A 26,155-nucleotide genomic window follows, 5' to 3' on the forward strand; every position below is an offset into this window, starting at 1 on the left:
TCTATTGTAATATTTAAATTCAGTGTTTAGTGTATGCTCCTAGGAACAGCCGACATTGCACAAGAGGCACACGATTTTGGTACGCAAGAAATCAGTAAGCTACAAATTCCCCCTTTTTGTTGTACAAGGTGATTAGAAAGTTCATGGTTATATGGCTAACTGAATGGTAAATTCGGTCTTTAAAATGGGAACAGAATAAAATTATAGTAGAGTGTTAAACTATATTAATTATGTAACGTCGGTGAGTTTTATTTAAGAAACTGACTTTAAGTTTATTAATAAAAATGTTTTTGTTTAGTTAATATCATCATTCCGTCACGTGTGTTAGTTCTTTCAGTTCTCTCATTATTTATCAGTTGTTTATTTAATTAGCTGGTAACGTGTGAGTTCAGTGGATTTTGAATAGCTGTCAAAATTTCAGAGAATTTTCAGACGTCGCTGCGCTGGTCAGCGAAGATCTCTGCGTTAGCTGCAACGCCGCTGAATAATATACCATCGCCTGAAACTTGATATTGTATTTCCTCTCGCACACACAATCTTCGGAGCCTGTACCAGTACAATTACAGTACTCAATTAACTCGTGGACGTCCTAACCGGATACTTAGGTTTCCGTAAAATAACAACGGGCTATGAATTCTACCGATGCAATGACCGTGATTGCATATTCGTTGGGAAACATCGAGAAATCAATGTCGGAAAATCCTGTGGCAATATTCAATCTGCACAACTCAGATCAGTCACTTTTGGAGAAATAAAAGATGCCATGTAACTTAAACTTCTACTGTCATATTTTCTGGGAAGTATTATACTTCCTTAAATCAAGATAACATTAACCAGACGCTATTTATGTCGAAAATTTGACTTTAAATTAATACTGGGCGTAAAGGCGGCCAATAATAACACAAATTTCTTTTAATGAATATACATGTCAGTGGTCATTCAACCTCCAAACCAATGTAAGTCACGATTTTGCGTTATTTATAAGATTTGGGCAACACTCGTCTCACACAACTTTCTCAAAAATTGAAATCATTGTTTGCAAAAACAGACATAATGTCTAATGGGATAACAGCAATCAGTAATTTTATAGTTACTTAAAATCCGTCTTGATTGCAATTTTTTTTATTCATATGACCGCTGTCTGTTCACTCAGAACCATCTTCAGATTTAATATTTCAGTTACAGGAGTAACCCGTCCAAATCCAGCAATTTTCACATGCTTCGTCACATGTGACGTAGCCAGGTAAAATGGATGTCTGAAGCTTCTGAAGGTCGGTAATTGTGCCATCAAAGAAGAATGGCCCAGTCAAGCCCCGGTACGATAACCCCACGTGACACATTTACTCCTGGCAAATTCATGGCTTTGTCTACATGGACGTTCGGATTTTCGACGGCCCAGTAGATGCGATTGTGGCTATTTAGTGTACCACTGAGTTTGAACTGTACCTCATCAGACCACACAATCATCTCTGCAAACTCTTCATCGTTGCGCACCGCTCTCAGTACTCCATTCTACGATCTGGGTCGTCCTCGTTCATTGCGTGTAGCAATCGTGGGATGTAACACTTCCATTTTACTGTCTTCAAAATTCGCCGAACACTTGAGCGACTCACTCCAGTTTCACGGACACACTGTCCCACATACGTCTGTGGTAAGCGAGTGAAATGTTGCAACACACGACGGGAGTTAGCTGGACTTATTACTGTTACAGATCGTCCAGATCGTTGTTTGTGTACATCTTTAACACAGCCTTCGGCTTCAAATTTGTCTCGAATCGTTAAACGTGTCGGTGGCTCTGTTTGATATTAATTTCGCCATTGCCGTTGAACCTCATTAATGTTTTCGTACTTAAAATACCTCTTTAAAACTGACTTCCTTTCATCGAAATAAGCCTTGCGCCAGCCATGTTTACTCGAGTAACTAGGTGCAACTAAGAACAAAACACTATCTGGCGACTGTCATCTGACAAAACAAAACAGCGCAATATAACGCTTGTGTGGCGATTGCCGGAACTACAGACTATTACACTACCAAAGATGAGACAACTCCGTCAGTTAGCTTGCCAGTTATAGACTTTTAAACAGTGGATACATTTTTTGGACCCCTCTGTATTTGTAAATACACTCCTGGAAATTGAAGTAAGAACACCGTGAATTCATTGTCCCAGGAAGGGGAAACTTTATTGACACATTCCTGGGGTCAGATACATCACATGATCACACTGACAGAACCATAGGCACATAGACACAGGCAACAGAGCATGCACAATGTCGGCACTAGTACAGTGTATATCCACCTTTCGCAGCAATGCAGGCTGCTATTCTCCCATGGAGACGATCGTAGAGATGCTGGATGTAGTCCTGTGGAACGGCTTGCCATGCCATTTCCACCAGGCGCCTCAGTTGGACCAGCGTTCGTGCTGGACGTGCAGACCGCGTGAGACGACGCTTCATCCAGTCCCAAACATGCTCAATGGGGGACAGATCCGGAGATTTTGCTGGCCAGGGTAGTTGACTTACACCTTCTAGAGTACGTTGGGTGACACGAGATACATGCGGACGTGCATTGTCCTGTTGGAACAGCAAGTTCCCTTGCCGGTCTAGGTATGGTAGAACGATGGGTTCGATGACGGTTTGGATGTACCGTGCACTATTCAGTGTCACCTCGACGATCACCAGAGGTGTACGGCCAGTGTAGGAGATCGCTCCCCACACCATGATGTCGGGTGTTGGCCCTGTGTGCCTCGGTCGTATGCAGTCCTGATTGTGGCGCTCACCTGCACGACGCCAAACACGCATACGACCATCATTGGCACCAAGGCAGAAGCGACTCTCATCGCTGAAGACGACACGTCTCCATTCGTCCCTCCATTCACGCCTGTCGCGACACCACTGGAGGTGGGCTGCACGATGTTGGGGCGTGAGCGGAAGACGGCCTAACGGTGTGCGGGACCGTAGCCCAGCTTCATGGAGACGGTTGCGAATGATCCTCGCCGATACCCCAGGAGCAACAGTGTCCCTAATTTGCTGGGAAGTGGCGATGCGGTCCCCTACGGCACTGCGTAGGATCCTACGGTCTTGGCGTGCATCCGTGCGTCGCTGCGGTCCGGTCCCATGTCGACGGGCACGTGCACCTTTCGCCGACCACTGGCGACAACATCGATGTCCTATGGAGACCTCACGCCCCAAGTGTTGAGCAATTCGGCGGTACGTCCACCCGGCCTCCCGCATGCCCACTATACGCCCTCGCTCAAAGTCCGTCAACTGCACATACGGTTCACGGCCACGCTGTCGCGGCATTCTACCAGTGTTAAAGACTGCGATGGAGCTCCGTATGCCACGGCAAACTGGCTGACACTGACGGCGGCGGTGCACAAATGCTGCGCAGCTAGCGCCATTCGACGGCCAACACCGCGGTTCCTGGTGTGTCCGCTGTGCCGTGCATGTGATCATTGCTTGTACAGCCCTCTCGCAGTGTCCGGAGCAAGTATGGTGGGTCTGACACACCGGTGTCAATGTGTTCTTTTTTCCATTTCCAATAGTGTACTAAGTGCTATAGAATTACTCTACTGATGCAGATTACTGTACTGCTTACTATAATTACGGATGACTGTACAGGAGAGGGACAGACACGTTTTGACCTGTGTGTGTGTATATATGTGGCAGAGCCATGCGAGGAGGCGCCTTGCTGGTGGGGCGCTGAGTGTGAGTCGGTGGATGGCCGCCCGCTCTGCCGGTGCCCCGAAGACTGCCAGCCAACGCCCCCCGACGCCGCCACCGACGCCGCCGTCTGCGGCAGCGACGGCGCCACGTACGCCAGTGAGTGCCACCTGCGCGCCAAGGCGTGCGCCAACCGTGACGAGACGCGCGTCAGCCACCCCGGACCTTGCGGTAAGTTGCGTGCCTGAACCGGTGAGCCCTATTTCTGGTCTCTGACACTAACGAACAGTTACATACACTGATGTGACAAAAATCATGGGATAACGGTACGCGTGTATAGATACCAGTAGTAGCGCGTGCACAAGGTATTAACGGACAAAGCATCGGCGGAGCTGTCGTTTTCACTCAGGTGATTCGTGTGAAAAGGTTTCCGAGGTGATTATGGCCGTACGGCGGGAATTCACACACATTGAACACGGAATGGTAATTGGAGCTGAGCGCATGAGACATTCCATATCGGAAATCGTTAAGGAATTCAATATTCCAAGATCCACTGTTTGAAGAGTGTGACGAGGATACCACGTTTCAGGCATTACCTCTCACCAAGGACAATGCAGTGGCCGACGGTCCTCACTTATTGTTCCCTCTTGGCTTTTGTACAGCTGTGTATATAAAAGGCAATGTCTTGACTGATTGGCACATCATCGCCCAGCCCAAATTGCTAACGGTAGAAAACTGAATTTTGGAGAGAGGGTTCAGCTTATACTGTAGGATTCGTTTAAGAAGGGATTTTTCGAATTTATTTTTTCAAAACATCTCGCTATTAAGGCAATTTTGAAGCTAGATCTAAGAAAATTGGTATTTGGTGTCTCGGTCTTAAATAAAGAAATACGTGTCTCAGATATTTTGGAAATGTATCCCTATGGTGTGAAATAGCGAGCTAAAGTATTTTTTTTAAGTAAATCATCATTAAAGAACTAACATTAATCTATTTTCTACGATAATTCGTAGGGTCAGTATTGCCTCTTCTTGAAGTCTGAAGGTATTTCGCCTTTCTAATACATATTGCTCACAAGATGGTAGAGTTTTGTTAGACCTGGCTTTCCTAAGGCTGTCAATAGTTCTAATGGAATGTTGTCTACTCCTGGTGCCTTGTTTCGACTTGGATTTGAACACATCCAACAAATTACTGAGACCATAGAGCGCAAGTGCTATTCTGAGATGAAGAGGTCAGCGCAGGAGAGGATTAATTTCAATGAATTCTTTTACGGTGGAATCCCAGAAGTCTTGTGTCGGCACCTTCACTTGGTCGAAATCATAGTGTCTCCTTTCCTTGTAGCGTCCTGCGACCACCGACTCCAGGGTTGTCCAAGACGTGTGTGTCATTTGTGTTCCGTGCAGCGTTCTTCCACGGCTTCAATAGTCTGGCCTCCGTGCGACAGACCGCACTATCAGAGAATCCGGTACACTCCACACTTGGGGAGGCCTAAATGGTCTTTTACGGTGCCCAGGAACCATTTCATTTTGATGGATGGGTAGAATATTCATCTCAGCCATTACGGTTACGAAGTGTGACACATACTGCTCATCAGAGTCTCAGCGTATGGATGAAGGAACTCCAGCCTCCTAGCATAAGCCCATCTGTACCTCTGATGATAACTCGGTCTGATACGATCTGCAATAAAAGTACACCAGCTACTTGTAAAATGTTTTGACTACCAAAGCTGAACTCACGCCCTATTAGATGCATCGACGTGATACAGGGTGAGTGACGTAAGAAGTAATATCCATTTTATTTCCTTAAGGGTTCTAGATATCGAAACGAGGTTTCCCGCAATTGACAGTATGGCGAGGGGCACGTAACGTTTTGTGTGGATAATGCTCCGAACTGTGGTATCAACCGAGATACTGAAACAAGTATGGTTTTTTTAATGGAACCATATACGAGGGTTGGAACTTGAACAGTGGCAACTATTTATTCACAACCGATACAAAAGAGTTATATGTTTGCACCTGTTACTGTCCTTCAAAGTAGTCACCAGCGTTGTGTAGAACCCGTTACCAGTGATGTGGAAGGTGTAGTACACCGTTAGCAGAGCCTGCTGCGTTGATAGTGCGAATGGAGGGGTGTACTGCCTGTCGAATCTCTGGAACAGTTCTGAAGCGAATGCCACGAAGTGGTTCCTTCATCTTCGGAATCAGATCATAGTCACAAGGACTTAAGTTCGGGAAGTATGGTGGACGGTACAGTACTTCCCAGTCCCATCGACCGAACAGAGCAGCCACAGCTTGCGCTGTATGCGCCCGCGCATTGTCGTGTAAAATGATGGGTGGGTTGCGCAGAAAGTATCGCCGCTTCTTTCGCAAAGATGGTCGCATGTGATGCTCCAAAAATGAACAGTGATACTGTGCACTGACGGTCTGCCGGGAGGAACGTAATGCGTTAGGATAACACCATCACCATAACTTAAGACCGCTCCATTCACACCATCAACAGAACACAGGCTCTGCTAACGGTATACAACGCTTTCCACATCGCTGGCAACGGTTTCTACACAACGCTGGTGACTACTTTCAAGGACAGTAACAGGTGCAAACAAATGACTCTTTTGTATGGGTTACGAATAAATAGTTGCCACTATTTAAGTTCCAACCATCGTACTTTCCATTACTGCATTCAATAGCCGTTGGAAAGACAAATGCAGTGATATAGCGCTTGTTAGTATTGACGTTGAAACCTTTTGCAAAATCGTCCGAGAAATTTATAGAAACTGGAAAGCGATGCGACCACAGTAGGCTATTCTGGTGTAAACACCTCGAAGTAGAGCTCTCATGCCAGGCTCCGTCGTTATACAGGGTGAAAAGTATTTAAACCGACAAACTATGGGAGGTTCTAGAGGACATAAAAACAACTGTTTTGCACTAATCTAATTTTTTCCTATGAGGATTATTTAAACCGGTGGAGGAAGATTTATTTGGCGGCCAATTAATTAAACCAACAAACACTTTTCCATTTTTATGACCAAGAGACAACACATTAACACAACTCAATTTCAGTTACAGTATATTTTAAAAACTGTCTCCATGGACACATAAACAAATGTTACACCGTCGGATCATGTTCTGTCTGACACGGGCAAAAACCCCAGGAGTATCCTGAACTGTTCCTGCTGCTGCTACTATCCGGGCAACCAGATCCTCTTCTGATGCAACAGAAGTTGCGTTAACAAGGTTCCGCATCTCTCCCCACACAAAAAAGTCCATAAAGGACATATCTGGGGATTGAGCAGGCCATGATACAGGACCACCTCTGCCAATCCACCCTTCTGGAAACCGTCGGTCCAGGAATCGACGCACAAGGCGATTGAAATGTGCCGGCGCCCCGTCATGTTGGAACCACATGCGTTGTCTTTTAGGGAGCGGGACGTCTTCCAGCAATTCTGGCAATACTCTGGCGAGTAAATTGTAATAGTGCCTGCTATTTAATGGCATAGGTAGCAGATACGACCCCAATTAAACTGTCCTCAACAACACCGACCCACACATTATCGAAGAACCGCACTTTATGAGCGCTAGTAACTGTAGCATGTGGGTTATCCTCACTCCAAACATGCGAATTATGCATGTTGAAGGCTCCATCACGCCCGAACGTTGCTTCGTCGGTAAACAACTCAGAGAATGGAAATGTAGGATGCATTTCACGCTGTTCAAGGTACCAGTGCGAAAACTGTGCTCTGGGTGGATGATCTACTAGTTCCAGGTTGTGGACACGCTGTTACTGAAATAGACGTAACAATTGCTCTCGAAGGACTGTTCATACATTCGACTGATTCGCCCCCCAATGTTACGTGAAATTGCACTAGTGCTGATTGAAGGATCCCGCTCCACATTCTGCAAGACAGCTTCCTCAAATTGCAGCGTTCTTACCGTGCGACGGCGTCCCTGTCCAGGTAATCTGCTAAATGACACGGTCTCACGCAGACGTTGGTACACAGCAGCAAAGGTCTTATGATGCGGGATACGGCGATTAGGATATTGTTGTTGATAAACCTAATGTGCAGCCCGTCCGTTGTGGTGCTCTAGTAGTACGCAACAATCAGTGTACTCACTCCAGGTGTATCGCTCCATTAGTAAACAGAGACAATGCACTACTACACTAATAGACAGCAATTGCCTACAACGAAGAGCGTGATACGGCCTTCAACGGTTTAAATAATTCTCATAGGAAAAAATGATATTAGGAAAAAATATTTGTTTTGATGTCCCCTATAACCTCCCAGAGTTCGTCGGTTTAAATACTTTTCACCCTGTATGCAGCAAGATTGGCTTACGCTACCGAGACAAGCATCACTTCCAACACGACATCGACACAGGGTTGGCTGAGATTTTTGTATGTGGAATTACAGCATCAGATGGGGCTTAGGAAAACTATTTCAAATGTGTGTACGTTTCCAGGTGTTCGTGGAAACAACTACAGTTTCGTCAGGTAGTTTTCCATTACCATTTCGATAGCATTTGTCTGACATTCGCCGTGTGAAAGAAGTATGTCTGACTTCTCCTCATTGGTATACAACTGCGCATGCAAGAAACCCTGAAGCAGAAATGAATGGCCGCTAGACAACACAGTTCCTGCTAGTTCTGCAGTGCCTACAAGCAAACAGTCTAACGGCTCGATACATCGACGTAGGCTGGCATTAGCGCGTTTACTACGCAATAGGCGATTTCGGCCGACTTGTTTTTCAGCTTCAGAGAACTTCTCGGATTCTTTTGCGAAGTTCAACCGCAAAATTAACAACCATTATATCGCTGTAATAATCTTTTCAGGTGTTTTCGGAACCGTTAAAAAAAGTATACCCTACTTTTAAAAAGTCATACTTGCTTCAGTATCTAGAGCGGTAGAGAAATTGAGATTCTACATTATATACTAAAGTACGTGCCCCTTAGCTACTATCAGTTGCCGAAATCCTCGTTTCGATATGTAGAACCGTTCACGAAACGAAAGAGGTTTCACGTCTTGCGTGACACACCCAGCACAGAAGTTCATCATTGTATATTACGACATAGATTCTCAAAACAGAAATGTCGAAACCATATAATTTGGCTTTTTTAACAAATAAAAAGGATTAAAAGATGTTTTCAAAGCGGAAAATTGTCATAAGCTGCTAATCGCTAACAGGAAATATATCGTGTGAAGTAACGAGTAACAGTTGTTAAATGTTCAAATGTGAGTGAAATCTTATGGGACTTAACTGCTAAGGTCATCAGTCCCTAAGCTTACACACTACTTAACCTAAATTATGCTAAGGACAAACACACACTCCCATGCCCGAGGCAGGACTGGAGCCTCCGCCGGGACCAGCCGCACAGTCCATGACTGCAGCGCCTTAGACCGCTCGGCTAGCAGTTGTTAACTGGTATAGTTTAGTGTTGCTCACTTCATAGGTAAAACGCTCCCTAGTATTTCCACTTTCCTCCAGTTAAGTTTTTTCATAGATGGATTCTTCTCGGGAATGGGTCAAGTGACATGTTCATTGCGATCCCGTAAGTAGAAACCATTCATTTGTCGTAAAGAGGACAAGTACCGAAGTCATCGGAACGTCGTTCCGAAACGAGAAAATTACTCGGCTGATTTCTCGGGACGAATCGGTCAATGCCTGCAGTCACATAAGGTTTCATCACGGCCTCTTCTAATACAGTCTATCAAACGAAGAGCGATAGTCTCTCATCAAATGTTTAAGCTTATGAATAGTCCAGAACGATTTCAACAAGTTGAATAGTAAATGCAGTATAGGCGATGAGCAGTGGAGGCTTGCACAGTTAGCCTATACGCCTTCTAGAGCTCTGTCAAGTTCTGCATTCCTCACTGTATCAGCTCCATATTTATTAAAATGATATTTTCTTTGTGACGACGGAAATGAGCACTGACCTAAGCTTGTTACAGTACAGTCGAGATGCTTCTAGAATGAAAAAAAACAGTTACGAAACAAAAATCATTACCATAAGAAGAAAGGCAGTTCAGTCACAAAACACTGTATAAAGATGTAATACATTAACAAGAGAAATCCCGAGGGACAGAGAACTCTTGCCCCTTTCGTCAGCTCTCATCCGGTTTTGTAAAAGTATTTCATATCACTGTAATTAGATAACAGCAGGTCAACGCGTTTTATATTTCAAAGAGATGCTATCTCTTTGAAACCCGTTCTTTTTAATATACGACAGCCTTTGTGTGACAAAGACCAAAATATTAGAAATGAAAACCTCTCTCTCAAAATATGAAATAAATTTAAATTAAAGCATTCTTTTTACTTTTCCAACAGTAAGGAACCAACAAGCTTCAACACCTGGTTTTAGTGATGGTTCAGTTGAACATTGCACTTCAATAAAAATGTGTAATTTTTTTCATTAATCATTATAATAGTATCTCCAAAAGGTTAACGATCCCTACCGATCACTAAAAATTTGCGTTCCATATGTTGATTACAAATAACGTTGTAAAAAGTAAAAATATTCTATCGACCATATAGGGATGAATATCCCGTGACACTTTACACAGAAGATTTTCTTTGTACATCTGGTCTGAAGCTGAAACTTTTGGATTTCTATGCAGCTCTAACACTGCGTTTTCGTCACGAAGAACGCGTGGACCGCCGCAAATCTTCCGTGTTCTTCTCTCTTTTTTCCAGATCAGCACCATTGGTCACGACTCTTTAGACTGACGGATTAAGAAAGTGTCATTTGCGTGTTCACATTTCGGCGTTTTAACCAGTTTGTTCACTAGGTTATCAGTAAAGCGTAAAATATGAGATAACGAGGTACAGGCGCTGCAGTGAAAGAAGATGAACCAATTTCTGGGACGAGAGAAATGCATACTTCATTATTTCCCTGATCCTGGAATATTTTATTTGTAGCAAAGCTACCTCTGACGCTAATACGAAGAAAAAAACTGTTCCCGTGTTTTGTTCTTGCTGGCTTTCACAAAACTTTACTGTGGTCCGTAGACATTTCCTCCCTCTGCAACAACCCAGATGCAGCCAAGAAAAGCAGGCAACATAATGATGCTGAGATTCAATTAGATCTACATTTAAAATTAAAAACGTGTACTCTTTTGTAATCAAATGAGAATTAGGATTGAGATTTCGTAATTCCAAGCTGTACTGAAAAATAATTGTTACAAATCGGATACGTTGCACCGTTTCCATGTTAATTAGAATTGAAGTTAACCCATTAAGTTGTCATGCACGAAAATTCAAGCGGTCCCTCCAGATTCGATGTCTTCGGTATGGTTTCCTATAACTGAGAGCGATGCAAAACGTGGACATGGGGTGGTAGTAAGGATCGAACCCGATCCAAAGGCAGGGCAATTTCGTGGCTGTCATCTTCGCTATGAGAATTACTAACATTAATTGTATCTGGCAGGTCGTTCGTATTTGCGCTCGAATCGATTGGCTAACCATTTGCATCTGCTTACTGGCTTCATCCTTTGGCCTCCTTTTTAACCCTCCTCCCCATTCCCAGTTCCCTCCATTACCAAATAGACACTTATTTGATGCCTCAGAGTATTTCCGTTCAACCGATTCCTCTTTTAGTCACTTTATGCCATAAATTTCTTTTTTTTTCCAGATTCCATCCAGTACCTCATTAATTACTTGATTTGCCCATTTAATCTTCTGCTTTTAACCATTCTGCTTCTAACAATTTCCTCTTTTCAGAAATGTATTTTTTGCTATTAACAGTCTCTATTTTATATCCTCTGTACTTCGGCCATCATCAGTTAGTTTGGCGCCGAAATAGAAATACTCGTCTACTGCTTTTAGTATCTCATCTCCTAACATAATTCCTTCAGCAACGCCTGATTTAATTCGACTACATTCCATTACCACAACAACCCATGTGACTGAGGTTTAATGTCCAAGAACAAATCAAGAGACCAAAAAATATCATGTACGTCTACATAAACTTTTATTTTCAGAGAAATCATCTGATTCTCTTTGATTGCTATCAGGCGTCCATGACATAAGGTTCGAGTCACTGAGCGAACTTTTTGCCGGCTGAAACAACTGAAAGTAACTGGAATCGCTGCCAGAACGCTATTTTCGCAATGCGCATATACTGGCTGGTTTGGACTGCAGCTCGAATAAACCCATTAAAACCACACCACTTTATATCTTTGCGCCTTTGTCGAAACTTTTTGCAAAGTACTTTTTATATCATCATCATATCGCGAGTGTTTGTTACGGTTGTGGCCGCTTCTCGCTTCCTGTCTTCCACTTGTTTTTATTCAGCCAGTCTCCTTCCTTGAGACCTCAGTCCACCATTACCTGATAGGCACTTTAAAGCCTTCTATGAGCGTGGCGGGTGACCGCTCTTCCATCTTCCTTCTGGGTTCCAAATTCGTGCTGCATGTATCATCTTTCTGGGTGCAATAATCTCTCTTACTGTATTATTCTTCACGCCACAGCTTCTCCAAAAGTACGCTTCGGGTACCAGTAATCTCTCTCTCTCTCTCTCTCTCTCTCTCTCTCTCTCTCTCAGTTCATGTCTCTGCTTCATGCACAGCACGTGCTAAGTCTTCTCTAGCTTTCAATCAAACCTCGTTCCTGGCTTTACTTTACAACCTACTGGGCATCTTTCCTCTTTGCCTGGTAACATAGAGTTTTTTCGGATTTAATGCTTTTTATGTGAAACCTATGACCAGACCCCCTGACGCAGTCGACCATAGAGGACTTTTGGCTGCCAAGGACAACTGCTTTAATCCTCCACCTAAGGTCACTGTGAACGCCACGTGGTCAAAATTAGCAGTCTAATTTTTTCTCCAAGCACAGTGTTTGGTTTCGTTCGAATCTGACGCCTCGCCAACAACGCGTTACGTCCGGCACCATTAAGTCGGAATGCAGACCGTATCACGCGTCCGACAGGGTTATGTATTAGCTCCTAAATTTCATTCATCGTATGTCAGTGATATGAGATCATTTCTGTCCTATAGTAAGTACCACAAGCGTGCTGATAACGTTCAGTTACATCTAAAAAACTTGAAGACAGTTGTCGAGAATTTCGATGCTGACATGCGTGCACATTCAAAATGGGCTCAGAATATAGGGCCAAATTTAAATCCGTCCAAAACCCAAGAGGTCCTAGTTACTGATTGTAGACTCATTATTCCAAAATATCTGGAATCGTTACCATATTTAATCTTAAATGGGTCATACATCTGTTTCTCTAGCTCGGAAAAGAGTCTAGGAGTAATAACAGATGAAGAGCTAAACTGGATAGAAAAGACAGCAGCAATGTACAGAAAGGCATCAGCGAATCTCAATACCTTAAAAAAACATGAAACGCTCTCCCCTTTTGAAATGAAAAAGAAAGTTATCCAAGTACTTAGACTGTTGATAACAACGATGTTATCCTGCAAGGTCTTTCTCAGGAACCCTCATGATGCCTAAAACTGGCGATGAATGCCTACATTTGATATATGTATGACGTTCAAATCTTTGATCATATTTCAGCATCTTATGCACAGTTATCGTGCCTATGTGCAGACAAGCGCAAAGATTTCATTCTCCTCTACCACCTTGTCAATGTACATCGTTCCCCATGTACACGGTGTTCAATTTATCTCGATACACTGAAATATCTAGAAAATAGCACATCAGATACAAACAACTGATAGCTAACTCGACTGCCCACCCTACCCCACGTGTGGGGTCGGGGGGCAATCTTTAAATCTTAAATGAGAGCCCCCATTTTTATTGCAGATTCGTATTCTACGGGCAAAAATACATAAATTTGGCTTTGCAATCGGAAAAATCAAAATGAGTAGAAAATCACATGTTTCAAAATGCTATTCAATGACACTTGAATTAACCCCCCACCTCCAAGCTGCGAGGGTTTGACAGGCAATTATTTCATTACTTTTAATGGGAAACCCCATTTCAACGTTGTATTCCTCCAGCCAAACGAAAAGGGGGACTGCTCGACGCGCCACAGTGGCCGTGTAGCGAACTACGACTTATCGCAACAGGCAGTGCAGCCCCACTGAAAGTTAGGTACAACTGCCTGTCCTACCCTTGCACAGTGCAAGTTGGAGGTTAATTCAAGAGTCAGTGGACTGCACTTTGAAACAGAAGATTTTCTACACACCTTGTTTGTTTCCGATTACAGCGCCATCTGTCGTGTAAAAAGTATTTCGCAGGAAACATTTATTTTTCCGTAGATTCCGAATCTGTAATAAAAATTGGTTTTCCCACTTAAGCTTCAAAGTCTCCCCCCCCCCACACACACACACACACTCACGCACGCACACATACACACACACACACACACACACACACACACACACACGGGGTAGGATGTGGGGTTGAGTTTGGGATGTCCCTCCCAGAAACGAACAAATTTTAACTATAATTTTTTTGGATCCAACTTTATGTTTTTGAGATATTTCCATGTCTTCTGTTAAACGGCACACACTGTATGTTTCTTGAACCTTAATACTCTTGTCTGAACCACACAGGAGAAACACTGTTTTCCATCATAGAAGAACCCTTTCTGTCCCACTCCATCACCCAGCCTCTTTCCTGATGACCTTTTCAGTAGCAGGAACCTGACTCTGGAACAACTTCCCCCATTATACCAGAAAAATAACAATTCCAGCTTCAAAAGACAGTTAATAAGATAATTACTGAAACAACAATAATGCTGTTATTGGTTCTGCACGCACTCGCTACCTCTTAATAACTAAGTATCCTTCCTCTCAACAAGATGTTCTTCGTTTCTAGAGCTCTCAGCTACTGCAATCTAACTGAATTTCCTGTTTCAGTCTTCCTAAATTCCCTTCCGTTATGACTCGTTATTTCATAAAATATGTTTTGCACTCTCCTGTATGGACATTTTGCGTTTGCCGCTGTTATATCGTGTGACAAAAAAAGTGAACCGACCAGAAGATGCTCGTATGTTAACGTAACATCATACAAGTACGCATCATCGGTGAGTATGTAAATGACTAAGAGTGGAAATTCTCTCTGACAAGCACAACAGCCTCCAGAGTTCATTAGTGTTGTCCCTGTTTAGTTTTGTTACCAGGCCTGGTAGGGTAGCTAAGGGGCGAGAACAACGTCAGATGTCGAGTGATCACTGAAGGACAGAGAAATGCGGCGTACACGTGTGAGGCAGCATTATCAGCACCAGACAAAATTTGGAAAGAGCCTCACTGTGAGTCTCCATTCATGCGACTGGTCGAATTGTACAATATTCAGACTTGTGGAGCAATTGGATGAGACAGTGGCCCGGTATTGGACTGCATGGGAACGTGGGGGCAGGCATAGTCGTTGTTAAGGTTACGGTTGACCACGTCTGAACACCTCAAGGGAGCATGACTGCACTGCGCAGCAAGCATATAGCAACCCCTTAACATCAGCGCCTGTAATACAAAAACAGGTGCAGGTCCTTCTGCAACATTTTGTGTCGTCTCAGACAGTTGGTTGGAGACTAGCAGCAGCCAAGCTAGGGAATTATCGTCTCATGCATAGACTGATATTAGCATCACTACACATCTCAGACAGTTGGTCAGAGACTAGCAGCAGCCAAGCTAGGGAATTATCGTCTCATGCATAAGCTGATGTTAGCATCACAACACATATCAGGCAGGGAATTATCTCATGTGTAGGCTGATGTTAACATCACAATGCAAATCAGACAATTGGTCAGAGACTAGCAGCAGCCAAGCTAGAGAGTTATCTTCTCATGAGTAGGCTGACGTTAGCATCACAACACATATCAGACAATTGGTCAGAGAGTAGCAGCAGCCAAACCTTGGAATTATCGTCTCATGTGTAGGCTGAAGTTAGCATCACAACACGTCTCATGTGGGGAATTATCTCATGTGTAGGCTAATGTTAACATCATAATGCATCTCAGACAGTTGGTCAGAGAATAGCAACAGCCAAGCTAGGGAATTATCGTCTCATGTGTAAGCTGATGTTAGCATCACAACACACCTCAGACAATTGGTTGGAGACTAGCAGCAGCCAAGCTAGGGAATTATGATCTCATGCGTAGGCTGATGTTAACAACACAAATGGCCGCTGGGGTGGCGCAACCACCGTGGATCCATGGACACCTGCGAATTCAGCAATAAATCATGATTCTGGACTGCCCCCGATGTCCATTGTCGGAGAGTATGGTGGTGCCCTGGTGAGAGGTCCAATTCTTGCAATTTTTTGAAGAGGCACAATAATGTCACTCCTGGCGTCACGGTGTGTTTTGCAACCAGTTCTGACGTCAGGTCTCGTCTGGTAGTGACTGAGGGAACTCTGACGACACAACATTTACAGATATCCAGTGTTCTTGAGTGTTACATCTCATGCGACCGTATTGTGGTGCTATTTTTCAATAGTGGAACGCTCGTGCACATAGGGCACGCTTCTCTATGAACTATATGAGTACTGTTGAGGTACTGCTGTGGCCAGTAAGATACCCAGATCTGTCTACGGTAGAACACGTGTGGGTCCAGCTAGGCTGTGAACTCTGTTGTAGTGTCCATTCAGGATTTCAAGGACCGGTTATAACAAATGTGAACTATCTTGCCTCTGGATAGGATACAACACCCTGCCGATCCCTTCCCAACCGAATCAGTGCATTTAACGTCATACTGATAAGGGGGTTCATACTGCTGAGCTTTGGAAATTTGACCCCATTTTGTAATGACTGGAATAACATTACTTACCATCTCAACCCATGAAGTTTCATTTCGTTTCCTCCTCCTCTTCAAAATACTTGACTTTTTGTAAGGCAGTGTACTGTTATTCTTACTAGCTGTCACCTAAGGCTATACTCGCAAATTAACAGCTTTCTTAAGATGAGTGATGCTAAGTGAATAAGCTATTGTACAGGCAATAATGTCAGGCGCTCTCACGTATCTGACTGTTCGGGTAAGCATAGCACGATGCGGGCCCCCCTCCCCCCCCCCCCCTCCCCGCCTCTTCCATCACACCACTAGATGTGGCACGCATAGAGTGTTGCTGCCGACCGATGCATGCGGATGGACATGAGTAGCTGTGTGCATCTGCGCATTGTGCTATTTAAGTAACTATACATATTAAAGTGTGTACATTATGAAAAGAAATTTAATAATTTTTAACTTAGTTTATACACTCCTGGAAATGGAAAAAAGAACACATTGACACCGGTGTGTCAGACCCACCATACTTGCTCCGGACACTGCGAGAGGGCTGTACAAGCAATGATCACACGCACGGCACAGCGGACACACCAGGAACCGCGGTGTTGGCCGTCGAATGGCGCTAGCTGCGTAGCATTTGTGCACCGCCGCCGTCTGTGTCAGCCAGTTTGCCGTGGCATACGGAGCTCCATCGCAGTCTTTAACACTGGTAGCATGCCGCGACAGCGTGGCCGTGAACCGTATGCGCTGTTGACGGACTTTGAGCGAGGGCGTATAGTGGGCATGCGGGAGGCCGGGTGGGCGTACCGCCGAATTGCTCAACACGTGGGGCATGAGCTCTCCACAGTACATCGATGTTGTCGCCAGTGGTCGGCGGAAGGTGCACGTGCCCGTCGACCTGGGACCGGACCGCAGCGACGCACGGATGCACGCCAAGACCGTAGGATCCTACACAGTGCCGTAGGGGACCGCACCGCCACTTCCCAGCAAATTAGGGACACTGTTGCTCCTGGGGTATCGGCGAGGACCATTCGCAATCGCCTCCATGAAGCTGGGCTACGGTCCCGCACACCGTTAGGCCGTCTTCCGCCCACGCCCCAACATCGTGCAGCCCGCCTCCTGTGGTGTCGCGACAGGCGTGAATGGAGGGATGAATGGAGACGTGTCGTCTTCAGCTATGAGAGTCGCTTCTGCCTTGGTGCCAATGATGGTCGTATGCGTGTTTGGCGCCGTGCAGTTGAGCGCCACAATCAGGACTGCATACGACCGAGGCACACAGGGCCAACACCCGGCATCATGGTGTGGGGAGCGATCTCCTACACTGGACGTACACCTCTGGTGACCGTCGAGGTGACACTGAATAGTGCACGGTACATCCAAACCGTCATCGAACCCATCGTTCTACCATTCCTAGACCGCCAAGGGAACTTGCTGTTCCAACAGGACAATGCACGTCCGCATTTATCCCGTGCCACCCAACGTGCTCTAGAAGGTGTAAGTCAACTACCCTGGCCAGCAAGATCTCCGGATCTGTCCCCCATTGAGCATGTTTGGGACTGGATGAAGCGTCGTCTCACGCGGTCTGCACGTCCAGCACGAACGCTGGTCCAACTGAGGCGCCAGGTGGAAATGGCATGGCAAGCCGTTCCACAGGACTACACCCAGCATCTCTACGATCGTCTCCATGGGAGAATAGCAGCCTGCATTGCTGCGAAAGGTGGATATACACTGTACTAGTGCCGACATTGTGCATGCTCTGTTGCCTGTGTCTATGTGCCTGTGGTTCTGTCAGTGTGATCATGTGATGTATCTGACCCCAGGAATGTGTCAATAAAGTTTCCCCTTTCTGGGACAATGAATTCACGGTGTTCTTATTTCAATTTCCAGGAGTGTATTTACTGATGATAAAATGTGTTCCTTCATAATTTATTTTTACTTATGATAAAACGTGTTCCATTCACTTCTTCATACTTTTAAGGGTGGACTTTTTTTTACTTCTTAAAATACCTGTGTTCGTCCTCAGCATTCAAGCTGCGTCCACACCAAATTTCATCAAAGTGGATTCAGCGATTTAGTCGTGAAAAGACAACTGACGAACACAGTTTCACATTTATAAAACTTCATGTTACGATATCTTTTCTCTTGTGATCCGATTTTGATAAAGTGAAGCCTATTATGTTCCTATGTTGCCCCAAAATACGCTCACCTTACCTGTGGAAGTCCCATGAAAAATCGGCTAATTTTGGAGATCAGCGTCTTCAAGCAGACAATTAGACAGACACGAAGGTTTTGGATTAAATTTAATTCACGATATATTTTTTGTTCTACGCTCACCTTACCTGTAACTGCAAAAGCGCATTGTCTCCCAGTCTTTGTGAAAGCACTAATCTCCAAAACTACCTGACGATTTTTGATGGTGTTTTCACAGGTGTCATGAGCATGGTTTGGAATAACATATGTACTTTATTTCATCAAAATCTGATCACGGACAAAAGAATATATAGTAATTTTAAGTTTTATCTAAAACCGTCTGTCCCTCTGTTTGAACGTGCTGATCTCCAAAACTACTTGACAAAATTTCGTGTTGGTTTCAGACGTATCTTGGCCATAACTTGGCTTAACAGGCTTAATTCATCAAATTCGGATAACGAAGATAAAAAAAATTTAATTTCATATAAAACTGTTGTGTCTGTCTCGTTGTCTGTTTGTACACACTAATCCCCGAAACTACCAGACAAGTTTTCATGGGGTAATGGAATATACATAGAGATTATTATTATTATTATCATTATTATTATTATTATTACCATTATTCTTAGCGACAGCAGGAACAACAGTAGTAGTAGTAGTATTTTTAATATTAACGTTATTTGTTCGTAGACAGTAGTATTACATTATCTTTACATATATAAAAATCTGTTACACTGATCAGCCAGAACATTATGACCGCCGGCATATTATCGATATAAACACATCTAGGCGGTAGCAGCGTCACCTGGGGAGGAATGACTGTTAGTAAGGCGCACGCAGGATGCATTCAGTATCAGTGTGCCGTCCGTGAGCAAAATGGGGGAGGCGCGTGATCTATCCGAGTTTGAGCGAGGGCTAATTGTGATGGCCCGGAGGCTCGGCGTGAGCATTGAGCAAACTGTACGACTTGTCGGGTGTTCGAGGAGTTCTGTGGTGAGTGTTTTCAAAAAGGTGGCGGAACCAAGGTGGAACCAAGTCCAGGGGTCGCGGCATTACAGATGCCACACGTCGTAAGCTGCGCAGACTTTTAAAACAGGACAGGCGGCGAACTGTGTTGGAACTAACGTTCGGCAAAATGTGTCTGAACACACAGTGCACCGAATACTCCCAAGGATGATCCCCGCAGCCGACGGCCCATTCATCTGTTAACACCACGTCATCGGCGACTACGACTTAAATGGGCACATGACTACCGTCACTGGACGTTGGAGCAGTGTCAGAGCGTTGCATGGTCTGATGAATTCCGATGCCTTCCTCATCACGCCGATGGGAAGGTGGGAATACATCGTCTTCCAGGGGAACAGCTTCTTGACACCTATACTGCGGGGTGAAAACAAGCTTGCGGCGGCTCCATTATGCTCTGCGGAATATTCACATGGGCATCCATGGGTCCAATGGGACTCGTACAAGGCACCATAATGGCCAAGGATTATCGTACTCTGGTTGCAGACAACGTACACCCTTTGCTGACGATTATGTTTCCCGACGGCAGTGGTATTTTTTCAACAAGGTAATGCGCTATGTCATATGGACAGGAGTACGATGGAGCGGTTCATGGAGCACAGTGGTGAGTTCCAGATGATGTGCTCGCCTCCCAACTTGCCAGATCTGAATGTGATCGAACACATCTGTGATGAAATTGAACGTGGTGCTCTTCATCATCGCCTCCCCGGAATTTATGGGAATTGCTTCACTTGTGTGTGCTGATTAAGACTGTTGATAATTTTAAAACCATGAGGAATTCGATATATCGTAATTTAAAATGTGTTACTATCTGTCCTAGATATATCGTAGAAAGAATCGATATACAGGGTGTTTATAAATGAATATCGGGGTTTTAACGCTTTATAATATTTATTATATCAAACTTACAGTTATAAATGATATGTCAAATGAAAGAGCAGCTCAAATAGTTTTACCAAGAACCTTATAAAAGTTCAATGTGAGCACGATTTGTCACACGGTACACATAAAGTCTATAGCCGTATTCTTCCCAAACGTTTGTGTCTCTTCAGTGATTGTAGCAACAGCTGCTTCAATCCGGTTTCTTAATTCAGGGAGGTCTGCTGGTAGCGGAGACACGTACACACGATCCTTGATGAATCCCCAAAGGAAGAAATCGCATGGCTTTAGGTAGGGGGAACGTGGAGGCCACGCAAAGCATGAGCTGTCATTGGGCCCCTTGCCGCCTATACAGCGCTTGGGTACAGACTTGATGTGTGCCGTGTGACAAATGGTGCTCACATTCAAGATTTACAAGGTTCTTGGTAAAAGTGTTTGAGTTGCTCTTTCATTTGACATATCATTTGTAACTGTAAGTTTAATGTATAAACACACTGTACAGTGTGTGACATATGGGGACATAAAAATATCTGCTGCACATTGTAAATATGGTGCTAGTTTTAGAGTTACATATTTAAGTATTGATTTTTTATTAGATATTCCGTAGACTAACAAAGTAGCAGTCTGCCTATCTTCCTTAGAACAAGAATTGAAAGAAAAACACTTCACTTGAAAATTTGTAAGTTAACTGTTGGACTTTGAGCAGATGAAACGCTTGTATTACAATACATTTTTGGTCGAATCTTGTGTTCTTAACTAACAACTGTGTACATGGTGAATTGTCATGCAATATTTCATTCCAGTTGACGTCTCATATCTTATTTTCATATTTTTTCGTTGGCTTCATGTTGAAATAAATGTTTGTTTCTTGATGATGTAGAAAATAGCACGCCAAAGCTAAACGTTTGAAGTTTCTGTTGGTGGCGCCAAGCGCCGATTACCTCAGGGTTCCCTGTCACCCGTCTCCAACCCCCGAAAAGACCAATCTTGTCATTTAGATTTTTGTTCCTCATTTTCGGCAACTGTTTTTGAAGAACGCCGATGTGAAGAAATAGCACACTAGTTGCGTTAAAATTGTTTTTCACTGCAACTGAAGTAATATTTCTTCACATGTTGTTATCCCAGTCACACCTAAGACGGACTTCCTCTTGTCTGCCATCTATACTTGCTTGACACAGCAAAGAGAAAGACTGGACGTGAAGAAAGCTCAAAACGTATATAGGCTTCTTCACACAGTGAAAGATAAATTATGTTCTACTACAATTTCAGGAGAAATGTTTACCGAAAACTGCGAAAAAAGTATAATATAAAATAAAAATATCGGCATTGGATGTTGCCATTTCGGTATCGACATATCGATATATATGAGAAGAAACAGTCGTCGATGTTTATGGATATTTTCTTGGGGAAATATCGATATCCCGATATTTTATCAACATTGTCCGCCTCCGTAGACTAGCGGTAGCGATAACGCCTACCACGCAGGGGGCCCGGGTTCGATTCCCGGCAGGGGACTGGATGTTGTGCATCTTTCATCTACATTTACTCGGAAGTCGCCGATGTGGCGTCACCTAAAAATGACTTGCAATAGGGCGGCCGAACTACCCCGAAAGGGGCCTCCCAGGCAACAATGCCATACTATCATTGCATTTCATTTTTTTTATCAACATTCCTATTACTGATTTGATGCCAACTCCATCCATCGATCTACCAAGCCCTCATAGCTCCCATGCCATGTAGCATCGCCGCTGTTATGCGAGCCAAATGCGGACACATCGGGTATTACGTAATTGGTCATAATGTTCTGGCTAATCGGTGTATATTAATACGATTTCATTCAAACTTGTCACATTAAAATGATTGTTATCTACACTCCTGGAAATTGAAATAAGAACACCGTGAATTCATTGTCCCAGGAAGGGGAAACTTTATTGACACATTACTAGGGTCAGATACATCACATGATCACACTGACAGAACCACAGGCACATAGACACAGGCAACAGAGCATGCACAATGTCGGCACTAGTACAGTGTATATCCACCTTTCGCAGCAATGCAGGCTGCTATTCTCCCATGGAGACGATCGTAGAGATGCTGGATATAGTCCTGTGGAACGGCTTGCCATGCCATTTCCACCTGGCGCCTCAGTTGGACCAGTGTTCGTGTTGGACGTGCAGACCGCGTTAGACGACGCTTCATCCAGTCCCAAACATGCTCAATGGGGGACAGATCCGGAGATCTTGCTGGCCACGGTAGTTGACTTACACCTTCTAGAGCACGTTGGGTGGCACGGGATACATGCGGACGTGCATTGTCCTGTTGGAACAGCAAGTTCCCTTGCCGGTCTAGGAATGGTAGAACGATGGGTTCGATGACGGTTTGGATGTACCGTGCACTATTCAGTGTCCCCTCGACGATCACCAGAGGTGTACGGCCAGTGTAGGAGATCGCTCCCCACACCATGTTGCCGGGTGTTGGCCCTGTGTGCCTCGGTCGTATGCAGTCCTGATTGTGGCGCTCACCTGCACGGCGCCAAACACGCATACGACCATCATTGGCACCAAGGCAGAAGCGACTCTCATCGCTGAAGACGACACGTCTCCATTCGTCCCTCCATTCACGCCTGTCCCGACACCACAGGAGGCGGGCTGCACGATGTTGGGGCGTGAGCGGAAGACGGCCTAACGGTGTGCGGGACCGTAGCCCAGCTTCATGGAGACGGTTGCGAATGGTCCTCGCCGATACCCCAGGAGCAACAGTGTCCCTAATTTGCTGGGAAGTGGCGGTGCGGTCCCCTACGGCACTGCGCAGGATCCTACGGTCTTGGCGTGCATCCGTGCGTCGCTGCGGTCCGGTCCCAGATCGACGGGCACGTGCACCTTCCGCCGACCACTGGCGACAACATCGATGTACTGTAGAGACCTCACGCCCCACGTGTTGGGCAATTCGGCGGTACGTCCACCCGGCCTTCCGCATGCCCACTATACGCCCTCGCTCAAAGTCCGTCAACTGCACATACGGTTCACGTCCACGCTGTCGCGGCATGCTACCAGTGTTAAAGATTGCGATGGAGCTCCGTATGCCACGGCAAACTGGCTGACACAGACGGCGGCGGTGCACAAATGGTGCGCAGCTAGCGCCATTCGACGGCCAACACCGCGGTTCCTGGTGTGTCCGCTGTGCCGTGCGTGTGATCATTGCTTGTACAGCCCTCTCGCAGTGTCCGGAGCAAGTATGGTGGGTCTGACACACCGGTGTCAATGTGTTCTTTTTTCCATTTCCAGGAATGTATTAAGTAACAACGGTGTAAAGAAATTCTGTATCTATGAAACGTTGATCTGATGTCAGAGAGAAACTAAAGGCCGTAATTTCACAAGTTAAAATGAATAAGTACACTGTCAACAGCAACGGTCTTATCACAGGAACATAAGGCACGCTGGACGCCACTTTTGCTTCTGATGCCTCCTCATTGAGAACGACATACTGGTTCTCTCCACTAGTAAGACTTCGATCGATATGTGCTGATACTGCGTACACATGTGTTTTGGTTTCTCGAATAATACCCAGAGCAACAGCGAGTGTGACGTATAGTAAGTTGTGGTCGAGGCCCACGAGAAAGACAGGCCGCGGCGTGTACGTCACGAAGATAGTCCTGAACTCACTCGCTCGCTCAGCTCAGCAGGCAAAAGGCGTTTCTAAACCTGTTAACTAGCAGTTGGGTCTGCAAGTACCAACGAGAATTGCATTTTCCACTAGAATCTGCTATTATGAAGTCTTACTGATTAACAGTACTACAGCAAAATTTAAGATCAATACTCGATGCAAATGGTATAACGGCTTGTTTACAGCAGTACTCATTACATGCTGGAAGTGGTGCCTTACGCAACTGATAATCATTTTAGCATGATTTCATTTTATTGTAAGCCAGTGCAGCCGTAGAAAATTCTAAGTAAGCCCATGGACTTCCTATCATTATAGGACTAATAACAGTAAGATTACATAACAGCGGATTCCAGTAGAAGATTCAGTTTTCGTTTAGCCACACAGCTGGACTGATATTCCGTAGGCTCTTACTTTGTTTATCAGGTGACAGTGCGGAACTGTATCGAACGCCTTCCGGAAGTCAAGGAAATGTGGCATCTACCTGGGAGCTTTTCTCTAATACTTTCTGGGTCTCGTACGATCGCTGTTTCCGGAATCCATGTTGATTCCTACAGAGTAGATTCTGGGTTTCCAGCAATGACATGATACGCGAGCAACAAACATGTTATAAAATTCTACAACAGGTCGATGTCAGAGATGTAGGTCTATAGTTTTGTGCATCTGCTCGACGATCCTTCTTGAAGACTGGGACTACCTGTGCTCTTTCTCGGCGGGGTCAGGGATTTTCTCTGCCTCGTGATGGCTAGGTGTTGTGTGTTGTCCTTAGGTTAGTTAGGTTTAAGTAGTTCTACGTTCTAGGGGACTGATGACCTTAGATGTTAAGTCTCATAGTGCTCAGAGCCATTTGAACCATTTTTTTGCTCTTTCCCAATCATTTGGAACTTTCCGTTCGTCTAGAGACTTGCGGTACACGGCTGTTAGAAGGGGGACAAGTTCTTTGACATACTCTGTGTAGAATAGAATTGGTATCCCGTCAGGTCCAGTGGTCGAGTTAGCAGGTGTAGAAACGTAGTTTGTCTGCTGGTTTGAGCGAGCGAGCGGAGGCGGGACTACCTTCGTGACGTACGCTGCGCGGCCTGTCTTTCTCGCAGGCCTCGGTTGTGGTGGACGGCAGGCAGTGACGTCGCTCTTTGTACGCACTGCTAGGCACGACGACGGAGGCGACGGGCCCGCCGGACCCCTGCTCGTCGCTGTCGTGCGGCGAAGGCGAGGAGTGCGTGGTGTCTGCGGAGGGCGCGGCGTCGTGCCGCTGCCGCGAGAGCACGTGCTCGCCCGAGCTGGCGCCCGTCTGCGCCTCGGACGGCAAGACCTACTCCAACGAGTGCGCGCTGCGGAGGGAGGCCTGCCGCACGCACCGCGCCGTGCGCCTGCTGCACCACGGCGCCTGCAACCTCGGTACGTCTGCCCGCCTCCCAGGCTCGCTCTCCGCCTAGCAGCGGTCGCCTCTTGTCTCATCTGTAACCAGCGTTTGGGTACACAACTACAACCCCTGTACAACATAGAATGTCTTACGACGTGGACAGTAAAAGTGGTAAGGAAATAAAAAATCATCGTCATCGGCATCGAGGGTTAAAATAATCTCTCGTTTGAAACTTCCTGACAGATTACAACTGTGTGCCACATCGAGACTCGAACTCGGGACCTTTGCAAAGGCAAAGGTCCTGAGTTCGAGTCTCGGTCCGGCACGCAGTTTTAATCTTCCAGGAACTTTCACATCAGAGCACACTCCGCTGCAGAGTGAAAATCTCATTCTGGACACATCCCCTAGGCTGTGGCTAAGCCAAGTCTCCGCAATATCCTTTCTTTCAGAAGTTCTAGTTCTGCCGGCCGGGGTGGCCGAGCGGTTCTAGGCGCTACAGTCTGGAACCGGGCGACCGCTACGGTCGCAGGTTCGAACCCTGCCTCGGGCATGGATGTGTGTGATGTCCTTAGGTCAGTTCTAGGCGTCTGATGACCTCAGAAGTTAAGTCCCACAGTGCTCAGAGCCATCTGAACCATTTTTGGTAGTCCTGCAAGGGTCGCAGAAGAGCTTCTGTGAAGTATGGAAGGTAGGAGACGAGATACT

At 45.3% G+C, this 26,155-nt stretch overlaps 1 protein-coding gene across 6 annotated transcripts in view; it reads left to right on the forward strand.

Annotated features, from left to right (window-relative positions):
* Positions 1-26,155, forward strand: part of LOC126334777 (agrin-like) — an 884,963-nt gene that overhangs the window by 704,099 nt on the left and 154,709 nt on the right. For 4 of the 6 annotated variants that reach the window (XM_049997373.1, XM_049997372.1, XM_049997374.1 and 1 more), the window contains 2 exons: positions 3,666-3,890; positions 25,237-25,485. In XM_049997373.1, the coding sequence (XP_049853330.1) occupies positions 3,666-3,890; positions 25,237-25,485 (474 nt within the window). The remainder of the gene's footprint in view (positions 1-3,665; positions 3,891-25,236; positions 25,486-26,155) is intronic. The other 2 variants (XM_049997377.1, XM_049997376.1) reach the window with 1 other exon arrangement.

This window comes from Schistocerca gregaria, chromosome 2 (genome assembly GCF_023897955.1).
Source record: "Schistocerca gregaria isolate iqSchGreg1 chromosome 2, iqSchGreg1.2, whole genome shotgun sequence".
In the NCBI taxonomy this organism is placed as follows: domain Eukaryota; kingdom Metazoa; phylum Arthropoda; class Insecta; order Orthoptera; family Acrididae; genus Schistocerca; species Schistocerca gregaria.